The 19,793-nt window shown below is 42.9% G+C and overlaps 1 protein-coding gene across 1 annotated transcript in view; it reads right to left on the bottom strand.

The window, feature by feature from the left end:
* Nucleotides 1-1,692: 1,692 nt before the first annotated feature.
* Nucleotides 1,693-19,793, bottom strand: part of LOC133617972 (aquaporin-4) — a 36,572-nt gene continuing 18,471 nt past the window's right edge. The window contains exons 2-6 of the mRNA XM_061978407.1: nt 16,796-17,216; nt 16,565-16,729; nt 7,622-7,702; nt 7,213-7,543; nt 1,693-1,794 (exon numbers count right to left, since the gene is read on the bottom strand). Of these exons, the coding sequence (XP_061834391.1) occupies nt 7,307-7,543; nt 7,622-7,702; nt 16,565-16,729; nt 16,796-17,216 (904 nt within the window). The 3' untranslated portion in view covers nt 1,693-1,794; nt 7,213-7,306. The remainder of the gene's footprint in view (nt 1,795-7,212; nt 7,544-7,621; nt 7,703-16,564; nt 16,730-16,795; nt 17,217-19,793) is intronic.

Below are 19,793 nucleotides of genomic sequence, written 5' to 3'. Positions count from 1 at the left end.
CTAAAAAAGGTAGCATGCTCATGTTAGCATGCTAAAATGCTAACTACAACATGCGTCAAAATCAATACTTTTTTAATAACATTGGGTGTTAAATTAGCTAAAAAGGTAGCATGCTCATGTTAGCATGCTAAAATGCTAACTACAACATGCGTCAAAATCAATACTTTTTTAATAACATTGGGTGTTAAATTAGCTAAAAAGGTAGCATGCTCATGTTAGCGTGCTAAAATGCTAACTACAACATGCGTCAAAATCAATACTTTTTTAATAACATTGGGTGTTAAATTAGCTAAAAAGGTAGCATGCTCATGTTAGCATGCTAAAATGCTAACTACAACATGCGTCAAAATCAATACTTTTTTAATAACATTGGGTGCTAAATTAGCTAAAAAAGGTAGCATGCTCATGTTAGCATGCCAAAATGCTAACTACAACATGCGTCAAAATCAATACTTTTTTAATAACATTGGGTGCTAAATTAGCTAAAAAAGGTAGCATGCTCATGTTAGCATGCCAAAATGCTAACTACAACATGCGTCAAAATCAATACTTTTTAAAATAACATTGGGTGCTAAATTAGCAAAAAAAGGTAGCATGCTCATGTTAGCGTGCTAAAATGCTAACGACAACATGCGTCAAAATCAATACTTTTTTAATAACATTGGGTGCTAAATTAGCTAAAAAAGGTAGCATGCTCATGTTAGCATGCTAAAATGCTAACTACAACATGCGTCAAAATCAATACTTTTTTTAAATAACATTGGGTGCTAAATTAGCTAAAAAGGTAGCATGCTCATGTTAGCATGCTAAAATGCTAACTACAACATGCGTCAAAATCAATACTTTTTTAATAACATTGGGTGCTAAATTAGCTAAAAAAGGTAGCATGCTCATGTTAGCATGCTAAAATGCTAACTACAACATGCGTCAAAATCAATACTTTTTTAATAACATTGGGTGCTAAATTAGCTAAAAAAGGTAGCATGCTCATGTTAGCATGCTAAAATGCTAACTACAACATGCGTCAAAATCAATACTTTTTTAAATAACATTGGGTGCCAGTTCTATGATGAACTACATTCCTCCATAAAATAGATAAACAGCTCTGATTAATGTTTATATTCATTAAAATAAAACTGGTTTTGTTTAATAAAATTCTAGCCAAACATTTAATAAAGTCAAATACAAATAAGACAACAAGTATCAGACACTTCTATTTTATATATATATATATATATATATATATATACATATACAAGTAGGAATTCATTCGAAAATCTATTTTTTGACAAACCTAATGCTAACCTTAGCATACAAGTACCAAAATATGACTGAGGTGTGAACCTACAAAATGCGCTAAAACAAGCTAGCATACTAACCTTAGCATGCTAACAGGTGTCATCCGTCAGGTAACAAGATATTTGACGCTGATGTGTATACAGTAGCTGCAAAGTTAGCAAAAAATAGCATAGTAATACAAAAATGCTAATGATTTTTTAGCAAATGGCCCCCGGGGCCGCACTTTGGACACCCTTGAATCAGATGCAGCAGACTGGATTGCTCAGCACATTAGCAACATTAGGCGCCATGCTGAGTGAGGGCAAAAGCAATTGGGGTGTACCTCAGGGATCCTTCTTAGGTCCACTTCTGTTCTCCTGAAAGGACGTCTCCAGTGTTTCGTCTTCTATTAAAACCTTTTTTTGTTGTTGTTTTCTTTATAGACTCCAACCGTCCAAACCATCCAGGCTTGAGTCCGCTCCTGCTCCTCCTCCAGGTAGATATTCCACGCAGGATCTAAACGGGAAGTAGAAGCTCTAGATGTAAACCTGTCCAAATCAACCAAGCCTGTGCACAATTATGCATTAAGAAACTTCAAATTCAATCATTTAAATTAGAAATGTCCGATAATATCGGACGATATTATCAGCCGATAAATGCTTTAAAATGTAATACTTGGTCAACAGCCATACAGGTCACACTGAGGGTGGCCGTATAAACAACCTTAACCCTGTTACAAATATGCGCCACACTGTGAACCCACACCAAACAAGAACGACAAACACATTTCGGGAGAACATCCGCACCGTAACACAACATAAACACAACAGGACAAATACCCAGAAGCCTTTGCAGCACTAACTCTTCCGGGACGCTACAATATACACCCCCCTGCCCCCCACCTCAACCTCCTCATGCTCTCTTAGGGAGAGCATGTCCCAAATTCCAAGCTGCTGTTTTGAGGCATGTTAAAAAAATAAATAATGCACTTTGTGACTTCAATAATAAATATGGCATTTCAATAATAAATTTAATAAATAATAAATAATAATTAATAATAAATAATAAATAATAAAAATAAATAAATAATAAATAAATAAATAAATAATACATATAATAATAATAATAATAATAATAAATAAATAATAAATAATAAATAATTATAAATAATATCAATCAATCAATCAATCAATCTTTATTTATATAGCCCTAAATCACAAGTGTCTCAAAGGGCTGCACAAGCCACAACGACATCCTCGGTACAAAGCCCACATACGGGCAAGGAAAAACTCACCCCAGTGGGACGTCGATGTGAATGACTATGAGAAACCTTGGAGAGGACCGCATATGTGGGTAACCCCCCCCCCCCCCCCCCTAGGGGAGACCGAAAGCAATGGATGTCGAGTGGGTCTGACATAATATTGTGAGAGTCCAGTCCATAGTGGATCCAACATAATAGTAAGAGTCCAGTCCATAGTGGGGCCAGCAGGACACCATCCCGAGCGGAGACGGGTTTTTGGGGGTGGGAGGAAGCCGGAGTACCCGGAGGGAACCCACGCAGTCACGGGGAGAACATGCAAACTCCACACAGAAAGATCCCGAGCCCGGGATTGAACCCAGAACTGCTCAGGACCTTCGTATGCAAATATAAAAAAGGCAAGCTTTTAGTTTTTGGTTGTTTTTTTTGTAATTGTTTTTTAATCTTCATTATTTAATTCAAGTTATTACAGTATATCTCTATATACATATTTTTTTTTTTTTAGTAATTTTGGCCAAAGGGGGTGCATTTCAATTTCTTACACACACTTGTTATTACATATATTGATTTAAAAAAATAAATAAATATGTATATATTTATACGAGCTCATCTAAGATGGACTGATGCAACGTGGAAAAGTGTTCTGTGGTCTGACGAGTCCACATTTCAAATTGTTTTTGGAAACTGTGGACATCGTGTCCTCCGGACCAAACAGGGGAAAAGGACCATCCGGACTGTTCTAGGGTCAAAGTGTAAAAGGCAGCATGTGTGATGGTATGGGGGTGTATTAGTGGCCAAGGCATGGGTAACTTACACATCTGTGAAGGCACCATTAATGCTGAAAGGTACATACTAGAGATACGCGGATAGGCAATTATTTCATCCGCAACCGCATCAGAAAGTCGTCAACCATCCGCAATCCACCCGATGTAACATTTGATCAGAACCGCATCCGCCCGCATCCGCCCGTTGTTATATATCTAATATAGACGATGCAAGGCATTAGTGAGGTTATAAAGCTTTTGCCTGTTAAAGAAAGGAGACTGATCCAACGCAGCACAGACATTCGCGTGCCACGCTGTCACGACCCAGACGCACACCAGTGCGCAATCATATGGGAGCCGCGCTGAGCGCACCTCCAAGCGCGTCTCGCTGCCGGCGACGGCCGGGTATATGGGCCCGACGCTCCAGCGCCATCCATTTTCAGGGCTAGTTGATTCGGCAGGTGGGTTGTTACACACTCCTTAGCGGGTTCCGACTTCCATGGCCACCGTCCTAGCTGCTGTCTATATCAACCAGGGTGAGCCCCACCCCTTTCGTGAGCGCACTGCGCGCGGAGTGACCCCTGTTACGCGCCCCCGGCAACAGGGGGTGGCGGGCAGGTAAGCTGCTTACCTGCTGCGCGTGACGCCGGCCGCGGCGAAGGCGGACGAGGCGGGGTGTCGGTGCGGTGGGCGCGGTGGTGACCCTGGACGTGCGTCGGGCCCTTCTCGCGGATCGCCTCAGCTACGGCTCCCGGTGGGGCCCTCTCGGGGGAAGGGGCCTCGGTCCCGGACCCCGGCGAGGCGTCCCTTCTCCGCTCCGTAAAAGTGTCCATCTCTTTTCTTTTTTCTTCTTCTGTTGTGGCATATGCTGCAGGTGCCTGCTCGTTTTTCGTATGTGGGTAACAACATTTAACTATGTATATATATTTCCCAATTGGTTTAACTGCCACCCGCCTGAATCTATTTCAAATCTAATTTTTTTTTAACCACCCGACCCGACCCGACCCGCGGATAAAATCTAATTTTTTTAAATTTCATCCGCCCGATCCGCGGATAATCCGCGGACTCCGCGGTTGTGCCCGCAAACCGCGCATCTCTAGTACATACAGCTTTTGGAGCAACATATGTTGCCATCCAAGCAACGTTATCATGGACGCCCCTGCTTATTTCAGCAAGACAATGCCAAGCCACGTGTTACAACAGCGTGGCTTCATAGTAAAAGAGTGCGGGTACTAGACTGGCCTGCCTGCAGTCCAGACATTGAAAATGTGTGAAGGCTAAAATATGAGAAGGGAGACTGTTGAACAACTTAAGCTGTACATCAAGCAAGAACGGGAAAGAATTCCACTTCAAAAATGTGTCTCCTCAGTTCCCAAACCTTTACTGAGTGTTGTTAAAAGGAAAAGGCCATGTAACACACTGGTAAAAATGCCTTTTTTTTTGCAATGTGTTGCTGCCATTCAATTCTAAGTTCATGATTATTTGCAAAAAAATAAGAAAGTTTCTCAGTGTGAACATGAAATATTCAATTGAATATAAGTTGAAAAGGATTTGTTGTATTCTCTTTTTATTTACCATTTACACAACGTGACAACTTCACTGCTTTTGGCTTTTGTATTGGACTAAATAATACAACAATGTATAAAACATTGTTTATATTCGTAAAAGTCCGTTTCTTCCAGTGCATGTGAGGCAGTAACAATCTTACACAAAGTACTACAAGTAAACAATTGATAGTATAGCACCGCTAAAACAAAAAAAAGGCCCCTAAAAAGCGCACCCCATGGTTTACAGAAGAAACCAGAGCTCATAAATGATCATGTAGAAAGTTGGAACGCAAATGGCGCGCGACCAAGCTTGAGGTTCTCCATCAAGCATGGAGTGATAGTTTAATATCGTATAAACGCATGCTTACCTTAGCTAAAGCTAAATATTACTCAAATCTCATCCGCCTCAACAAAAACGACCCTCAATTTTTGTTTAGTGCAGTAGCATCGCTAACCCAACAAGGGACTCCTCCCAATAGCTCCACCCACTCGGCAGATGACTTTATGAATTTCTTTAATAAGAAAATTGAACTCATTAGAAAGGAGATTAAAGACAACGCATCCCAGCTACAACTGGGTTCTATGAACACAGATACAACTACCACTATCCACTATGGACTGGACTCTCACAATATTATGTCAGACCCACTCGACATCCATTGCTTTCGGTCTCCCCTAGAGGGGGGGGGGGGGGGTTACCCACATATGCGGTCCTCTCCAAGGTTTCTCATAGTCATTCACATTGACGCCCCACTGGGGTGAGTTTTTCCTTGCCCTTATGTGGGCTTTGTACCGAGGATGTCGTTGTGGCTTGTGCAGCCCTTTGAGACACTTGTGATTTAGGGCTATATAAGTAAAGATTGATTGATAAAGATTGATACTAATAAAAACTCCCAATAAAGACCAAGTATTTTCTGCGGTTAAGTAGAAGAAGCCACATGTTTAGCACTCTGAACCCAAAGGTACCCATCCATCCATCCATTTTTTTTTACCGCTTATTCCCTTCAGGGTCGCGGGGGGCGCTGGAGCCTATCTCAGCTACAATCGGGCGGAAGGCGGGGTACACCCTGGACAAGTCGCCACCTCATCGCAGGGCCAACACAGATAGACAGACAACATTCACACTCACATTCACACACTAGGGACCATTTAGTGTTGCCAATCAACTTATCCCCAGGTGCATGTCTTTGGAGGTGGGAGAAAGCCGGAGTACCCGGAGGGAACCCACGCAGTCACGGGGAGAACATGCAAACTCCACACAGAAAGATCGGGATTGAACCCAAGACTACTCAGGACCTTCGTATTGTGAGGCAGATGCACTAACCCCTCTTCCACCGTGAAGCCCCCAAAGGTACCTTTTTAGACATTTATGTTGGTCTACAGCAGGTCCGTCTCCTTCAGACCCGGCGCCGCCTCAACCAGGCAGACCCGGACCCGCTGCTACATTTTTGTTTAGTACAGTAGCATCGCTAACCCAACAAGGGACTCCTCCCAATAGCTCCACCCACTCGGCAGATGACTTTATGAATTTCTTCAATAAGAAAATTGAACTCATTAGAAAGGAGATTAAAGACAACGCATCCCAGCTACAACTGGGTTCTATGAACACAGATACAACTACCACTATCCACTATGGACTGGACTCTCACAATATTATGTCAGACCCACTCGACATCCATTGCTTTCGGTCTCCCCTAGAGGGGGGGGGGTACCCACATATGCGGTCCTCTCCAAGGTTTCTCATAGTCATTCACATCGACGTCCCACTGGGGTGAGTTTTTCCTTGCCCTTATGTGGGCTTTGTACCGAGGATGTCGTTGTGGCTTGTGCAGCCCTTTGAGACACTTGTGATTTAGGGCTATATAAATAAAGATTGATTGATAAAGATTGATACTAATAAAAACTCCCAATAAAGACCAAGTATTTTCTGCGGTTAAGTAGAAGAAGCCACATGTTTAGCCCTCTGAACCCAAAGGTACCCATCCATCCATCCATTTTTTTTACCGCTTATTCCCTTCAGGGTCGCGGGGGGCGCTGGAGCCTATCTCAGCTACAATCGGGCGGAAGGCGGGGTACACCCTGGACAAGTCGCCACCTCATCGCAGGGCCAACACAGATAGACAGACAACATTCACACACTAGGGCCAATTTAGTGTTGCCAATCAACCTATCCCCAGGTGCATGTCTTTGGAGGTGGGAGGAAGCCGGAGTACCCGGAGTAGAACCCACGCAGTCACGGGGGGGAACATGCAAACTCCACACAGAAAGATCCCGAGCCCGGGATTGAACCCAAGACTACTCAGGACCTTCGTATTGTGAGGCAGATGCACTAACCCCTCTGCCACCGTGAAGCCCCCAAAGGTACCTTTTTAGACATTTATGTTGGTCTACAGCAGGTCCGTCTCCTTCAGACCCGGCGTTGCCTCAACCAGGCAGACCCGGACCCGCTTCCTGTCTAGTCATACGGAGGACAGCACCTCCCCTGAGACCTCCCGCTCGCGGCCCCGCTCCGCCTCCATGGCGGCGAAGAGCGGCTCCTGAGCCGCGACCGAGTCCTGCCGCTGTTTGGAGCCCGTGAACGCCGTCTTGCCGAAGCCGTCCGAGTAACGTTTCTTGGCTTCCAGGTCCGGACAGAAGAGGTACTCGTACAGGGCCGCCGCCACGCTCCCTCCTAGGGCCGGGCCCACCCAGTACACCTGGATGAACACAACAGGTGAATACTACTCTGATAAGGAACGAGCACTAATGAGACTTCTTTGGAAGGAATACGTTACCCAGTGGTTCTCCCAGGACCATGTGACCACGGCCGGGCCCAGGGAGCGAGCAGGATTCATGCTGGCGCCCGTGTACGGAATCTGTGGACAGAATTCACGCTCACTCCTCACCCTAAACCCACAACAATGTCAAATAACATCACAAACATCCTTTCTGTGTTCATTGAAGTCGCTACACTCTTAGAAATAAGGGTTCCAAAAGGGTTCTTCTACAAGGGCTGAGGTTCCAACTGGAACCATTTGCTTCTGAAAAACCCTTTCCCGAAGAAAGGGTTTTTCAAGGGTTCTTGGTAACGCTAATGGTTCCAGTAAGAACCATTTTGATCCAGAGAACCCTTTAAAACCCCTTTTCTGAATAATTGGTTTTAAAAGGGTTCTCACTAACACTAAGGGTTCCAGTAAGAACTATTTTGATCCAGAGAACCGTTTTTGGAAGAAAGAGTTCTTCAGGGATTGTTGAAAGCATGGGTAAGATCCTGTGTCACCAGGGACATACTTCCTGATAACATTTGCCAATAATGGTGCCTATCTTTAAATAAATGTTTTTCTCATTCAAATGTTTTGAATGTTTGTTCAATGTCAACATGATAAATGACCACAATATAATATGAACTAAACTGATCTGTAGAATACAACATGGTTCTTTATAGAACCCTCAGAAGACAAGACGGTTATCGGTGAAAACCTTTGAAAAGGGATGTTTTTAGAACCCCCTGTGTCAGGTCTAGATGAAACCCTTGAAACATGAAAGGGTTCTTAGTGGAACTCCCTGTGTGGGTTCTAGATGAAACCCTTGAAATATGAAAGGGTTCTTAGTGGAACTCCCTGCGTGGGTTCTAGATGAAAGTCTTGAAATACAAAAGGGTTCTTAGTGGAACTCCCTGTGTGGGTTCTAGATGAAACCCTTGAAATACGAAAGGGTTCTTAGTGGAACTCCCTGCATGGGTTCTAGATGAAACCCTTGACAAACGAAAGGGTTCTTAGTGGAACTCCCTGTGTGGGTTCTAGATGAAACCCTTGAAATACGAAAGGGTTCTTAGTGGAACTCCCTGCGTGGGTTCTAGATGAAACCCTTGAAACCTGAAAGGGTTCTTAGTGGAACTCCCTGCATGGGTTCTAGATGAAACCCTTGACAAACGAAAGGGTTCTTAGTGGAACTCCCTGTGTGGGTTCTAGATGAAACCCTTGAAACATGAAATGGTTCTTAGTGGAACTCCCTGCATGGGTTCTAGATGAAACCCTTGACAAACGAAAGGGTTCTTAGTGGAACTCCCTGTGTGGGTTCTAGATGAAACCCTTGAAATACGAAAGGGTTCTTAGTGGAACTCCCTGCGTGGGTTCTAGATGAAAGTCTTGAAATACAAAAGGGTTCTTAGTGGAACTCCCTGTGTGGGTTCTAGATGAAACCCTTGAAATACGAAAGGGTTCTTAGTGGAACTCCCTGTGTGGGTTCTAGATGAAACCCTTGAAACATGAAAGGGTTCTTAGTGGAACTCCCTGCATGGGTTCTAGATGAAACCCTTGACAAACGAAAGGGTTCTTAGTGGAACTCCCTGTGTGGGTTCTAGATGAAACCCTTGAAATACAAAAGGGTTCTTAGTGGAACTCCCTGTGTGGGTTCTAGATGAAACCCTTGAAATACGAAAGGGTTCTTAGTGGAACTCCCTGCATGGGTTCTAGATGAAACCCTTGACAAACGAAAGGGTTCTTAGTGGAACTCCCTGTGTGGGTTCTAGATGAAACCCTTGAAATACGAAAGGGTTCTTAGTGGAACTCCCTGCATGGGTTCTAGATGAAACCCTTGACAAACGAAAGGGTTCTTAGTGGAACTCCCTGTGTGGGTTCTAGATGAAACCCTTGAAATACGAAAGGGTTCTTAGTGGAACTCCCTGTGTGGGTTCTAGATGAAACCCTTGAAACATGAAAGAGTTCTTTGTGGAACTCCCTGTGTGGGTTCTAGATGAAACCCTTGAAACCTGAAAGGGTTCTTAGTGGAACTCCCTGCGTGGGTTCTAGATGAAAGTCTTGAAATACAAAAGGGTTCTTAGTGGAACTCCCTGTGTGGGTTCTAGATGAAACCCTTGAAATACGAAAGGGTTCTTAGTGGAACTCCCTGTGTGGGTTCTAGATGAAACCCTTGAAATACGAAAGGGTTCTTAGTGGAACTCCCTGTGTGGGTTCTAGATGAAACCCTTGAAACATGAAAGAGTTCTTAGTGGAACTCCCTGTGTGGGTTCTAGATTAAACCCTTGAAACATGAAAGGGTTCTTAGTGGAACTCCCTGCATGGGTTCTTTGTAGAACCTCTCATGGGGGGTTCTGGGTGGAACCTTACACACACAGTTCTAGGTAGAACCCTCCGAAAGGGTTCCAGGTGGAACCTTTATAAAAAGGTTCTACCTGGAGCCAAAAAGGGTTCTCCTATGAGGACGAGCCGAAGAACCTTATATGGTTCTACTTAGCACTTTTATTTCTAAGAGTGTAAGTAAAGAAACAAAGACTCCTAATTAGTCTGCTAGATGAAATCCTTGACAAACGAAAGGGTTCTTAGTGGAACTCCCTGTGTGGGTTCTAGATGAAACCCTTGAAATACGAAAGGGTTCTTAGTGGAACTCCCTGCGTGGGTTCTAGATGAAAGTCTTGAAATACAAAAGAGTTCTTTGTGGAACTCCCTGTGTGGGTTCTAGATGAAACCCTTGAAACCTGAAAGGGTTCTTAGTGGAACTCCCTGCATGGGTTCTAGATGAAACCCTTGACAAACGAAAGGGTTCTTAGTGGAACTCCCTGTGTGGATTCTAGATGAAACCCTTGAAATACGAAAGGGTTCTTAGTGGAACTCCCTGCGTGGGTTCTAGATGAAAGTCTTGAAATACAAAAGAGTTCTTTGTGGAACTCCCTGTGTGGGTTCTAGATGAAACCCTTGAAACATGAAAGGGTTCTTAGTGGAACTCCCTGCATGGGTTCTAGATGAAACCCTTGACAAACGAAAGGGTTCTTAGTGGAACTCCCTGTGTGGGTTCTAGATGAAACCCTTGAAATACGAAAGGGTTCTTAGTGAAACTCCCTGCGTGGGTTCTAGATGAAACCCTTGACAAACGAAAGGGTTCTTAGTGGAACTCCCTGTGTGGGTTCTAGATGAAACCCTTGAAATACGAAAGGGTTCTTAGTGGAACTCCCTGCGTGGGTTCTAGATGAAAGTCTTGAAATACAAAAGGGTTCTTAGTGGAACTCCCTGTGTGGGTTCTAGATGAAACCCTTGAAACCTGAAAGGGTTCTTAGTGGAACTCCCTGCATGGGTTCTAGATGAAACCCTTGACAAACGAAAGGGTTCTTAGTGGAACTCCCTGTGTGGGTTCTAGATGAAACCCTTGAAATACGAAAGGGTTCTTAGTGGAACTCCCTGCGTGGGTTCTAGATGAAAGTCTTGAAATACAAAAGGGTTCTTAGTGGAACTCCCTGTGTGGGTTCTAGATGAAACCCTTGAAATACGAAAGGGTTCTTAGTTGACCTCCCTGTGTGGGTTCTAGATGAAACCCTTGACAAACGAAAGGGTTCTTAGTGGAACTCCCTGTGTGGGTTCTAGATGAAACCCTTGAAATACGAAAGGGTTCTTAGTGGAACTCCCTGCGTGGGTTCTAGATGAAAGTCTTGAAATACAAAAGGGTTCTTAGTGGAACTCCCTGTGTGGGTTCTAGATGAAACCCTTAAAATACGAAAGGGTTCTTAGTGGAACTCCCTGTGTGGGTTCTAGATGAAACCCTTGAAACATGAAAGGGTTCTTAGTGGAACTCCCTGCGTGGGTTCTTTGTAGAACCTCTCATGGGGGGTTCTGGGTGGAACCTTACACACACAGTTCTAGGTAGAACCCTCCGAAAGGGTTCCAGGTGGAACCTTTATAAAAAGGTTCTACCTGGAGCCAAAAAGGGTTCTCCTATGAGGACGAGCCGAAGAACCTTATATGGTTCTACTTAGCACTTTTATTTCTAAGAGTGTAGATAGAACATGTTAAAAGAGAAAATAAGCAGATATTAACAGTAAATGAACAAGTAGATTAATAATCCATTTAAACAGTTTGTCCTTCATAATGTGTACAAAATAATAGGTGTATAAATGACACAATATGTTACTGCATACGACTAATAAGGAGTCTTTGTTTGTTTACTTACACTCTTAGAAATAAAAGTGCTAAGTAGAACCATATAAGGTTCTTCGGCTCGTCCTCATAGGAGAACCCTTTTTGGCTCCAGGTAGAACCTTTTTATAAAGGTTCCACCTGGAACCCTTTTGGAGGGTTCTACCTAGAACTGTGTGTGTAAGGTTCCACCCAGAACCCCCCATGAGAGGTTCTACAAAGAACCCACGCAGGGAGTTCCACTAAGAACCCTTTCATGTTTCATGGGTTTCATCTAGAACCCACACAGGGAGTTCCACTAAGAACCCTTTCGTATTTCAAGGGTTTCATCTAGAACCCACACAGGGAGTTCCACTAAGAACCCTTTTGTATTTCAAGACTTTCATCTAGAACCCACACAGGGAGGTCCACTAAGAACCCTTTCGTTTGTCAAGGGTTTCATCTAGAACCCATGCAGGGAGTTCCACTAAGAACCCTTTCAGGTTTCAAGGGTTTCATCTAGAACCCACGCAGGAAGTTCCACTAAGAACCCTTTCAGGTTTCAAGGGTTTCATCTAGAACCCACACAGGGAGTTCCACAAAGAACTCTTTCATGTTTCAAGGGTTTCATCTAGAACCCACACAGGGAGTTCCACTAAGAACCCTTTCATTTGTCAAGGGTTTCATCTAGAACCCATGCAGGGAGTTCCACTAAGAACCCTTTCAGGTTTCAAGGGTTTCATCTAGAACCCACACAGGGAGTTCCACAAAGAACTCTTTTGTATTTCAAGACTTTCATCTAGAACCCACGCAGGGAGTTCCACTAAGAACCCTTTCGTATTTCAAGGGTTTCATCTAGAACCCACACAGGGAGTTCCACTAAGAACCCTTTCGTTTGTCAAGGGTTTCATCTAGAACCCACACAGGGAGTTCCACTAAGAACCCTTTCGTATTTCAAGGGTTTCATCTAGAACCCACACAGGGAGTTCCACCAAGAACCCTTTTGTATTTCAAGACTTTCATCTAGAACCCACGCAGGGAGTTCCACTAAGAACCCTTTCGTATTTCAAGGGTTTCATCTAGAACCCACACAGGGAGTTCCACTAAGAACCTTTTCGTTTGTCAAGGGTTTCATCTAGAACCCATGCAGGGAGTTCCACTAAGAACCCTTTCAGGTTTCAAGGGTTTCATCTAGAACTCACACAGGGAGTTCCACAAAGAACTCTTTCATGTTTCAAGGGTTTCATCTAGACCTGACACAGGGGGTTCTAAAAACATCCCTTTTCAAAGGTTTTCACCGATAACCGTCTTGTCTTCTGAGGGTTCTATAAAGAACCATATTGTATTCTACAGATCAGTTTAGTTCATATTATATTGTGGTCATTTATCATGTTGACATTGAACAAACATTCAAAACATTTGAATGAGAAAAACATTTATTTAAAGATAGGCACCATTATTGGCAAATGTTATCAGGAAGTATGTCCCTGGTGACACAGGATCTTACCCATGCTTTCAACAATCCCTGAAGAACTCTTTCTTCCAAAAACGGTTCTCTGGATCAAAATAGTTCTTACTGGAACCCTTAGTGTTAGTGAGAACCCTTTTAAAACCAATTATTCAGAAAAGGGGTTTTAAAGGGTTCTCTGGATCAAAATGGTTCTTACTGGAACCATTAGCGTTACCAAGAACCCTTTCCCGAAGAAAGGGTTTTTCAGAAGCAAATGGTTCCAGTTAGAACCTCAGCCCTTGTAGAAGAACCCTTTTAGAACCCTTATTTCTAAGAGTGTACTACTAAAAGACAGGTTGAGCACATTTGAGCTGCTTGATATTTCTAAATGATTACTACATTTTGAGGAGTCCATTAAATTAATATAATATGTACACTCGGTGGCCTAGTGGTTAGAGTGTCCGCCCTGAGATGAGTAGGTTGTGAGTTCGAACCCCGGCCGAGTCATACCAAAGACTATAAAAATGGGAGCCATTACCTCTCTGCTTGGCACTCAGCATCAAGGGTTGGAATTGGGGGTTAAATCACCAAAAAATGATTCCCGGGCACGGCCACCGCTGTTGCTCACTGCTCCCCTCACCTCCCAGGGGGTGATCAAGGGTGATGGGTCAAATGCAGAGAATAATTTCGCCACACCTAGTGTGTGTGTGACAATCATTGCGACTTTTAACTTTACACATATATGTATAGGCTACATATGTCATGTCTGTGTGATCAGGTTTTATTTTTGGACTTTTTGTGCAGTTTTGTTTTGTCACCATAGTTACCCATTAGTTTCACCTGTCATGTCACGCACCTGTTTTGAGTCACGCACCTGCTGTTAATCATGTCCATAAGTATTTAAGTTCATTCATTTTCTGTTGTTCGTCCTGACGACCACACACCACATTTATGCTCTGTCCATTCCTCTAAGATCCTGCTTCATGTCCCTTGTCAAAGTAAGTTTTGGTTCCATGTTTATAGTCTTTTTGTTTTTCATAGTTTGTTCTCCGCCACTGTGCGCGCTTTCATTTATTCCTTTTTTTTGATAATAATAAATCATGTACCTTAATTCCCGTCTCGCCCGTGCCAACTTGCCGTTGCATCCTGGAAAAGCAAACTTTCCAAGATCAAGTCGTGACAACATATATATAATTACTTTACATGCAGTCAGCTTTCGGCACCCGGCCAAATTTTTTTAGCCTAACGCGACCCCGCCCAAGTCATAAAGACTGGACACCCCTGGCCTGAGTAAAATCAAGGATTTGGACTAAGCTAATTGAGCTCCATGGGCTGGGATAAGCTAGCTAGTGAGCGGGACGCGCCATGCTAAACTAGGCTAAGATTAATTATTAGAATAATTATGTATAAGTTATCACACGACTCTTATGCTTAAGGGCCGTTGCTATAGTTATTATCAATTGTGGCGAAGTTGTACTTTTCTATCCGTGCAAAGGGACGACTCGCAATCCAAAGATTGCGAGTCGTCTCGTATCGGTGTTTGTGTCCAGGCCCGGCCCGCTGACTGACATCGAGTACCTTGACGCGGACAAAGCAGAGACAGGGCGATATCACGCATTTCTGAATAATCGTATATTGTGTCTAACTGGGGCTGCTGAAATGAACCCCCTTCCTTCAGCAGCAGCCTCAGTGATGTAACCAGGGACCTCCCAAATAAATAGAGGAGCACGTGGGCTGTGCCTTAGAGCGTAGGTTGGCTCTGTAACTAAGAGTACAGCCCAATTGAACTCTGTCTCTGCATGATTCCTTGCTTCTTGTCTGTTTAATAGATGTTATCAGTGTTGGAACCTGACAGTGCTAAGCTAGGTGTGCTAGGCTAAGGTGAGGACCTTACAGCGAACAGGTGGCCGACACACACCGACATAATTATGTATAAGTTATCACACGACTCTTATGCTTAAGGGCCGTTGCTATAGTTATTATCAATTGTGGCGAAGTTGTACTTTTCTATCCGTGCAAAGGGACGACTCGCAATCCAAAGATTGCGAGTCGTCTCGTATCGGTGTTTGTGTCCAGGCCCGGCCCGCTGACTGACATCGAGTACCTTGACGCAGACAAAGCAGAGACAGGGCGATATCACGCATTTCTGGATAATCATATATTGTGGGCTGCTGAAATTAACCCCCTTCCTTCAGCAGCAGCCTCAGTGATGTAACCAGGGACCTCCCAAATAAATAGAGGAGCACGTGGGCTGTGCCTTAGAGCGTAGGTTGGCTCTGTAACTAAGAGTACAGCCCAATTGAACTCTGTCTCTGCATGATTCCTTGCTTCTTGTCTGTTTAATAGATGTTATCAGTGTTGGAACCTGACAGTGAGCGGGACGCGCCATGCTAAACTACGCTAAGATTAATTGTTAGAATAATTATGTAGAAGTTATCACACGACTCTTATGCTCAAGGGCCGTTGCTATAGTTATTATCAATTGTGGCGAAGTTGTACTTTTCTATCTGTGCAACTTGCAATCCAAAGATTGCGAGTCGTCTCGTATCAGTGTTTGTGTCCAGACCCGGCCTGCTGACTGACATCGAGTACCTTGACGCGGACAAAGCAGAGACAGGGCGATATCACGCATTTCTGAATAATCATATATTGTGGGCTGCTGAAATTAACCCCCTTCCTTCAGCAGCAGCCTCAGTGATGTAACCAGGGACCTCCCAAATAAATAGAGGAGCACGTGGGCTGTGCCTTAGAGCGTAGGTTGGCTCTGTAACTAAGAGTACAGCCCAATTGAACTCTGTCTCTGCATGATTCCTTGCTTCTTGTCTGTTTAATAGATATTATCAGTGTTGGAACCTGACAGTGAGCGGGACGCGCCATGCTAAACTACGCTAAGATTAATTGTTAGAATAATTATGTAGAAGTTATCACACGACTCTTATGCTCAAGGGCCGTTGCTATAGTTATTATCAATTGTGGCGAAGTTGTACTTTTCTATCTGTGCAACTTGCAATCCAAAGATTGCGAGTCGTCTTGTATCAGTGTTTGTGTCCAGACCCGGCCTGCTGACTGACATCGAGTACCTTGACGCGGACAAAGCAGAGACAGGGCGATATCGCGAGTGTCAGCACATTTGCATTTCTGAATAATCATATATTGTGGGCTGCTGAGATTAACCCCCTTCCTTCAGCAGCAGCCTCAGTGATGTAACCAGGGACCTCCCAAATAAATAGAGGAGCACGTGGGCTGTGCCTTAGAGCGTAGGTTGGCTCTGTAACTAAGAGTACAGCCCAAAACTCTGTCTCTGCATGATTCCTTGCTTCTTGTCTGTTTAATAGATGTTATCAGTGTTGGAACCTGACAGTGAGCTAAGGTGAGGACCTTACAGCGAACAGGTGGCCGACACACACCGACAGGCCGATGGCCAACGCCGCCGAGCCCTTCAGGTCGCTGCGCTTGCGGTCGCAAGTGGCGAAGACGGTGAAGATGAGCTGGAAGCTGATGAAGATCTCCACCACCAGCGCGTTTCCCACTGACACCTTCTTGTTCACCTGAAAAGAAATAAACGGCGTGACAACGAAAGCTTCCTTGGCGTAGAGTCATGAAGAAGATCTTACCGCTGTGACGCCCAGGGCCCCCGTCACTGAAGCCGGCGTGACCCCGTAGAGGACGGCGGCCCCCGCCGTGGCGCCCAGGCACTGTGCCAGAACGTAGAACACGGCCTTGGCCACGCTCAGCTTACGGGTCACCACCATGGCGGCCGTGACCGCCGGGTTGATGTGAGCGCCGCTGATGTGTCCGAAGCACTGGACCATGGTGCCGATGGTCAGGCCGAAGCACAGGGAGATGTGCGCCAAGTCGGGCGCCCCTTCGCCGGGCCCCCAGTTTACCGTGGAGCCGAGGCCCAGCAGCACGAAGAGGAGCGTGGCCGAGAACTCGGCGCCGACGCAACGCCAGAACTCCTGAGTCCAGATGCCCTTGAAGGCGGTCATGGCGTCGGCGATGACCGTGTGGCGGCGGCAGGGGAAACAGCACCTCCTGTAGCGAGAACACCGAGACTGGAAAAGGTTCTGTCTGCTGGTTCCGCTCATTTCATGTAAGGAAACACACACATTCTTGTATTTGTTACCTTCTTGAGACCTGAGAAAAATGCCTCTCTTTAGGACCAGGCTTTCTAGATATATAAAGAAGTGTATTTACAACATTAATAATATATACATACTATGCAAATATAAAAAAGATTGTTGTGAAAAATGAGTTGGAATTTCACAAGAAAAAGGTCACAATTTCACAAGAAAAACTTAGAATTTTGGCATTTTTATAAAAAGTCGCGATTTTACTAGAAAAGCTTAACATTTGGGCAATTTTATGAAAAGAGTCGTAATTTTACTCACCAAAAGTCACAATTGTATAAGAAAACTTTAAAATGTTGGCAATATTATAATAATAATCAGAATTTTACTCATCAAAATTATGACAAAAGTCATCATTTTACTCAAAAAATGGGTTAGGTTTAGGGTTGGGGTTAGGGTTAGGGTTAGGGTTAGGGTTAGGGTTAGGTTAGGGTTAGGGTTAGGGTTAGGGTTAACCCTAACCCTAACCCTAACCCTTTTACCCGAGTAAAATTACGACTCTTTTCATAAAATTGCCCAAATGTTAAGCTTTTCTAGTAAAGGGTTAGGGTTAGGGTTAGGGTTAGGGTTAGGGTTAGAGTTAGGGTTAGGGTTAACCCTAACCCTAACCCTCTTGAGGGTTAGGGTTAGGGTTAGGGTTAGGGTTAGGGTTAACCCTAACCCTAACTCTAACCCTAACCCTAACCCTAACCTAACCCTAACCCTAACCCTAACCCTAACCCTAACCCTAACCCTAACCCTTTACTAGAAAAGCTTAACATTTGGGCAATTTTATGAAAAGAGTCGTAATTTTACTCGACAAAAGTCACAATTTTATAAGAAAACTTTAAAATGGTGGCAATATTATAATAATAATCAGAATTTTACTCGTCAAAATTATGACAAAAGTCAAATTATGACAAAAGTCATAATTTTACTCAAAAAATGGACAACATACAAATTGGCAATATTGTGATAATTCAGAATTGTATATGACAAATGTCACCATTTTGCATTAAAAAGTAATAATTGTACGTAAAAAAAAGTACAAATTTCACGAGAAAATATTGCAATATTACGGAAACAGAAAGAATATGAGAAATTGTTCCCAATTTTAAAAGAAAAAAGTCAACACATTGTGAGAAAAAGACTGCTTTTAGTTATTTATTTATTTTGTGTTTATAATTGTTTTTTAATCTTCATTATTTACTTTAAGTTATTACAGTATGTCTCTATATACATATTTATTTTATATTTTTTAATTAATTTTGGCCAAAGGGGGCGCATTTCAATTTCTTACGCACACTTGTTATTTCATATGTTGACCAGAGGGGGAGCACTTTTAAAAGCGACACACAGTCAATGTGAAAAATCCCTCCTTTTTGGGACCACCCTCATTTTGATAGATGTCACCACAAATGAGACATTGTCTATTAGATGCAATGTTATTGATTTATGTCATCACTTGTTCACACCTCCTCATATGGAAGATACTTTTCCTTCTTTATGTCTCAAGAAGGCTAGAAAGACAAGAACACACACACACACACACACACACACACACACACACACACACACACACACACACACACACACACACACACACACACACACACACACACACACATGTATTTGTTACCTTCTTGAGACCTGAGAAAAATGCCTCCCTCTTTAGGACCAGCCTTTCTAGATATATAAAGAAGTGTATTTACAACATTAATAATATATACATACTATGCACATATAAAAAAGCTTGTTGTGAAAAATGAGTTGGAATTTCACAAGAAAAAGGTCACAATTTCACAAGAAAACCTTAGAATTTTGGCATTTTTATAAAAAGTCGTAATTTTACTCAACGCAAGTCAAAATTTTACAAGAAAAACGGAACATTTGCGCAATATTACGATGAAAGTTGGAATTTTACAAGAAAAGCTTAAAATTTGGGCAATTTTATGAAAAAAGAGTCGTAATTTTACTCGACAAAAGTCACAATTTTATAAGAAAACTTTAAAATGGTGGCAATATTATAATAATAATCAGAATTTTACTCAAAAAATGGACAACATACAAATTGGCAATATTGTGATAATTCAGAATTGTATATGACAAATGTCACCATTTTGCATTAAAAAGTAATAATTGTACGTAAAAAAGTACAAATTTCACGAGAAAATATTGCAATATTACGGAAACAGAAAGAATATGAGAAATTGTTCCCAATTTTAAAAGAAAAAAGTCGACACATTGTGAGAAAAAGACTGCTTTTAGTTATTTATTTATTTTGTGTTTATAATTGTTTTTTAATCTTCATTATTTACTTCAAGTTATTACAGTATGTCTCTATATACATATTTATTTTATATTTTTTTTATTAATTTTGGCCAAAGGGGGCGCATTTCAATTTCTTACACACACTTGTTATTTCATATGTTGACCAGAGGGGGAGCACTTTTAAAAGCGACACACAGTCAATGTGAAAAATCCCTCCTTTTTGGGACCACCC

Source organism: Nerophis lumbriciformis, linkage group LG18 (genome assembly GCF_033978685.3).
Source record: "Nerophis lumbriciformis linkage group LG18, RoL_Nlum_v2.1, whole genome shotgun sequence".
Classification (NCBI taxonomy): Eukaryota; Metazoa; Chordata; class Actinopteri; order Syngnathiformes; family Syngnathidae; genus Nerophis; species Nerophis lumbriciformis.
The sequence above is the reverse complement of the archived record's forward strand: the minus strand, read 5'-3'. Positions and strand labels throughout refer to the sequence as shown.